At 37.0% G+C, this 2,500-nt stretch overlaps 1 protein-coding gene, 1 non-coding gene and 1 pseudogene across 2 annotated transcripts; 2 read left to right on the plus strand and 1 right to left on the minus strand.

Annotated features, from left to right (window-relative positions):
• LOC137632317 (histone H3-like) overlaps positions 1-241 on the minus strand; it is a 417-nt pseudogene extending 176 nt beyond the window's left edge.
• Positions 242-914: 673 nt separating this feature from the next.
• Positions 915-1,227, plus strand: LOC137632339 (histone H4-like). Its single transcript, XM_068364274.1, is given in 2 exon segments — positions 915-1,010; positions 1,012-1,227. Coding segments are annotated over 2 exon segments (312 nt in total).
• Positions 1,228-1,751: 524 nt separating this feature from the next.
• Positions 1,752-1,871, plus strand: LOC137632697 (5S ribosomal RNA). Its single transcript, XR_011042087.1, has one exon. It is a non-coding gene; the product is annotated as a 5S ribosomal RNA (ribosomal RNA).
• Positions 1,872-2,500: the final 629 nt, after the last annotated feature.

The raw sequence follows: 2,500 nt of genomic DNA on the forward strand, positions 1-2,500 counted from the left end.
AAATCTTGGGCGATTTCACGCACCAGACGCTGGAAGGGGGAGCTTCCTGATGAGAAGTTCAGTGCTCTTCTGGGTAGCGACGGATCTCACGGAGGGCAACGGTACCAGGCCTGTAACGATGGGGTTTCTTGACTCCTCCTGTAGCAGGGGCAGACTTGCGAGCAGCCCTTGGTTGCAAGCTGCTTGCGGGGAGCCTTTCCTCCCCAGTGGATTTACGGGCGGTCTGCTTGGTACGAGCCATTGCTGCTTACGATTTGAGTGAACAAACGCAAATGATTTTTTCCCTACTCGATTTCTCGCCTTTATATACCCTCCTACGTGACGTCACAGGCATCTACACTCCCCATTGGTTAGTGGGCCGAAGTCACAAGCCGTTTTTCAAATGCTGAAGCTCGACATTAAGAAATAATCCATATAAAATCGGAAACATATCAAAACACACACACATACACACAAAACGATAGTATGTACTCGGCCCCCACAAACCAACAACAAAACATTTACAAAATCGACACACACTAACATACAATCCAACAACAAAAATTTATGAGAACTGAAAAAATAATGCACAGTAGTGTGACGTCACAGCGATCCTCATTCCCCCATTGGTCTCTCGCCAGAACTCACAAGCCATTTCTCTGAACGTGAAGCTCAACAATTTGAAATATTCAATATACAAATCAACAACACAATAATAAACAAACTCACATACACAAACCAATAACACAAACACACACCCTCACACTTATAACCTAAACATTCACAAAATCGAAAACATAAACCATCGAAAAATAACATTTAATGGTACACCCTGAAGAAAACCAACCCCTCCTTTTGCTGTAACGCACGCACACGCCCTTTAAATACCGAAAAGTCGGTGGCGGGCGGTATCATTCGCTCACAACCACAGCATCATGACAGGACGTGGCAAGGGAGGAAAGGGACTCGGAAAGGGAGGCGCTAAGCGTCATCGTAAAGTACTTCGTGATAATATCCAGGGTATCACCAAGCCCTGCCATTCGTCGTCTGGCCCGCAGAGGTGGTGTCAAACGTATCTCTGGACTCATCTACGAAGAAACCCGCGGTGTCCTGAAGGTATTCCTCGAGAATGTCATCAGGGATGCTGTCACCTACACCGAGCATGCCAAGAGGAAGACTGTCACTGCCATGGATGTCGTCTACGCCCTCAAACGCCAAGGCCGTACCCTGTACGGTTTCGGCGGTTAGATGCTTCTTTGCAAGGTTATCTAAGACTACAGACGAGCAAGAATCCTGCTTGCAATCCTTGCAACAGGAGGACTGTTTGTCTCACCTAAACCCGGACCTTTTTAGGTCCACAAATCACTTCTATAAGAAAGAATCTTTTTGACACTGAAATACCCTATTTGCCCCTCCCTCTAAAGGAATAAGCCTTATTATAAAGTCGCTCTGTAGTCAATGAACAAAGTACATTAAGCATGCCTATATCTATCTATAATCTATTGGAAAAGGATGTTATTAGATATTTTTTTTTTTTTTTTCCGTCGATTCAATGTGAATCAATAAAGGTTTTTTTTAGTCTTTTGGATTTGGTTGGAAGGAATCGATTGAATTGGGATTGTATATTATAATTTCAATGATTAAATTTATACTAGGAATAGCAATCATAATAAATGTTGAATGTCGAGGGCGGTGATAGATAGATGAAATACTTTTTGGGTGTCAAAAAGGAAAACATTGATTATAAATACAGTTGCAAGTTGTATTTCCATGTCAACGGCCCATACCACGTTGAAAACACCGCTTCTCGTCCGATCAGCGAAGTTAAGCAACGTTGGGTCTGGTCAGTACTTGGATGGGTGACCGCCTGGGAACACCAGATGCTGTTGGCATTTTGATTTCCGTAACCAGTACCCAAACAAAAAATAATAATATATATATATATATATATATTATATATATATATATATATATATAATATATATATATATATATATATATACAGTATATATATATATATATATATATATATATATATATATACACACGATATATTCATTTATGTATTGAATTATTTATATATCTATCTATCTATCTATCTATTTTGATGGAAATCGAAGTAGAAATAGATATAGAAACAGAAAAAGATAGATAGATAGATAGATAGATAGATTTATATATATATATATATATATTATAATATATATATATATATATAGTTATATATATATATATATATATATATATATATATATATATATATATCTATATATATATATATATATATATATATATATAAATATATATAATATATATTATAAATGAATCTATCTGTTTGTTTACAAACACATACATACTGACTGTGTTTGTTTATTCCTTTTTTTTTTCTAATGGGCAACATATTGACATTTGCAACTAAAGAAATAATAAGTGTTCTGCCGAATGATTGGGATGGCATGTAGAAATAATATTCAATTCGTGAGGGCATAAGTCATTCATTCATTGTCAAGATTCTTTCTTA

Source organism: Palaemon carinicauda, chromosome 41 (genome assembly GCF_036898095.1).
Source record: "Palaemon carinicauda isolate YSFRI2023 chromosome 41, ASM3689809v2, whole genome shotgun sequence".
NCBI classification, from domain to species: Eukaryota; Metazoa; Arthropoda; class Malacostraca; order Decapoda; family Palaemonidae; genus Palaemon; species Palaemon carinicauda.